The sequence below is a fragment of the Excalfactoria chinensis genome, unplaced genomic scaffold (assembly GCF_039878825.1).
Source record: "Excalfactoria chinensis isolate bCotChi1 unplaced genomic scaffold, bCotChi1.hap2 Scaffold_68, whole genome shotgun sequence".
Taxonomy (NCBI): domain Eukaryota; kingdom Metazoa; phylum Chordata; class Aves; order Galliformes; family Phasianidae; genus Excalfactoria; species Excalfactoria chinensis.
This window is the reverse complement of record NW_027315710.1, coordinates 428,413-430,048: the sequence shown is the minus strand read 5'-3', so window position 1 is coordinate 430,048 and position 1,636 is coordinate 428,413. Positions and strand designations below refer to the sequence as shown.

Below are 1,636 nucleotides of genomic sequence, written 5' to 3'. Positions count from 1 at the left end.
CTCGAAGAGCAGCTGCAGTAAAGAGGAAACTATCCAGGAGGCTGGGATATGATTAGGAAATTAGCAGAAGGAAAGTGCTTCTTAATCTTCTACTCCTTAAGAGATGGTGAATCTCATGAAAATAAATACAAGTTCTGGAATTAAATGGTCATTTTCCAAAGGGAAAGTAAAAAAGTATAGTATAGCAGGAGGAGTGTCTCTGAGAATGGTCTGAACTTCTCATTAACTTCCGCACTCTGAGCAGGACTCCAAGCCCAGGAACAGCAGATGCCCAACAGCAGCTCCATCAGCGAGTTCCTCCTGCTGCCGTTGGCAGACACGCGGCAGCTGCAGCTCCTGCACTTCTGGCTCTTGCTGGGCATCTACCTGGCTGCCCTCCTGGGCAACGGCCTCATCAGCACAGCCGTAGCCTGCGACCGCCGCCTGCACACCCCCATGTACTTGTTTCTCCTCAACCTGGCCCTCCTCGACCTGGGCTGCATCTCCACCACTCTCCCCAAAGCCATGGCCAACGCCCTCTGGGACACCAGGGCCATCTCCTACGCAGGATGTGCTGCACAGCTCTTTTTCTTTGCATTCTTCATCTCAGCAGAGTTTTCCCTTCTCACCATCATGTCCTATGACCGCTACGTTGCCATCTGCCAGCCCCTGCACTACGGGACCTTGATGGACAGCAGAGCTTGTGCCACCATGGCAGCAGCTGCCTGGGGCGCTGGGCTTCTCAATTCCCTGCTGCACACTGCCAGTATGTTTTTACTGCCTCTCTGCCAAGGCAATGTTGTCAACCAGTTTTTCTGTGAAATCCCCCAGATTCTAAAGCTCGCCTGCTCTGGCTCCAACCTCAGGGAAGTCGTGTTTCTCATTTTTAATGCCAGTTTAGCCTTTGGCTGCTTTGTTTTCATAGTTGTGTCCTATGTGCAGATCTTCCTTGCTGTGCTGAGGATGCCCTCTGAGCAGGGACGGCACAAAGCCTTCTCCACGTGCCTCCCTCACCTGGCTGTGATCTCACTGTTTCTCAGCACTATCCTTTATGCTAATCTGAAGCCCCCCTCTCTCTCCTCTCCATCCATGAACCTGATGCTGGCACTTCTGTATTCGGTGTTGCCTCCAGCAGTGAACCCCCTCATCTACAGCGTGAGGAACAGGGAGGTCAAGGATGCAGTGAGGAAAGTGATTAAGAAATGTGTTTCATAAACACTGAACTGCCCATCTTTTGGAATTCATGACATGTAATGCAGCTTTTTACTGATGAAATCTCTTGCTTTGCTTTGATCATTTTTTATAAATTTAATGTATTAAAACTTATTCTTTATTATTATTATTATTATACTATAATGTTTTTCACTAAAACATCATTACTCAAATCAATTCCTCTTCAGCTTGTATTTTTTAGTGTAGCCCAGACACACTGTTCATAATGAACCTGGCTCTCTGTGAACCCTAACAGAATAAAGGACATGCAGTGACTCTGTCTGTTCTCCTTCTTGTGAGACATTTCTGGAGCTTTCGGGGTCAGATGTTCTCAGAAACCCACAGTCCAGCAGGAATCATGCAGCTGTTCATCTAACTGAGTAGTGCCTTCAGCCTGCTACAGTTGATGGGTCATCCCTGGGCTCCTGGCTGGGGTCTGTTCTTT

At 48.2% G+C, this 1,636-nt stretch overlaps 1 protein-coding gene across 1 annotated transcript; it reads left to right on the top strand.

Annotated features, from left to right (window-relative positions):
- The first annotated feature begins 267 nt into the window (after positions 1-267).
- Positions 268-1,194, top strand: LOC140265095 (olfactory receptor 14J1-like). The gene has a single exon (XM_072360975.1). The coding sequence runs from the start codon at positions 268-270 to the stop codon at positions 1,192-1,194; it is 927 nt and encodes a 308-aa protein (XP_072217076.1).
- Positions 1,195-1,636: the final 442 nt, after the last annotated feature.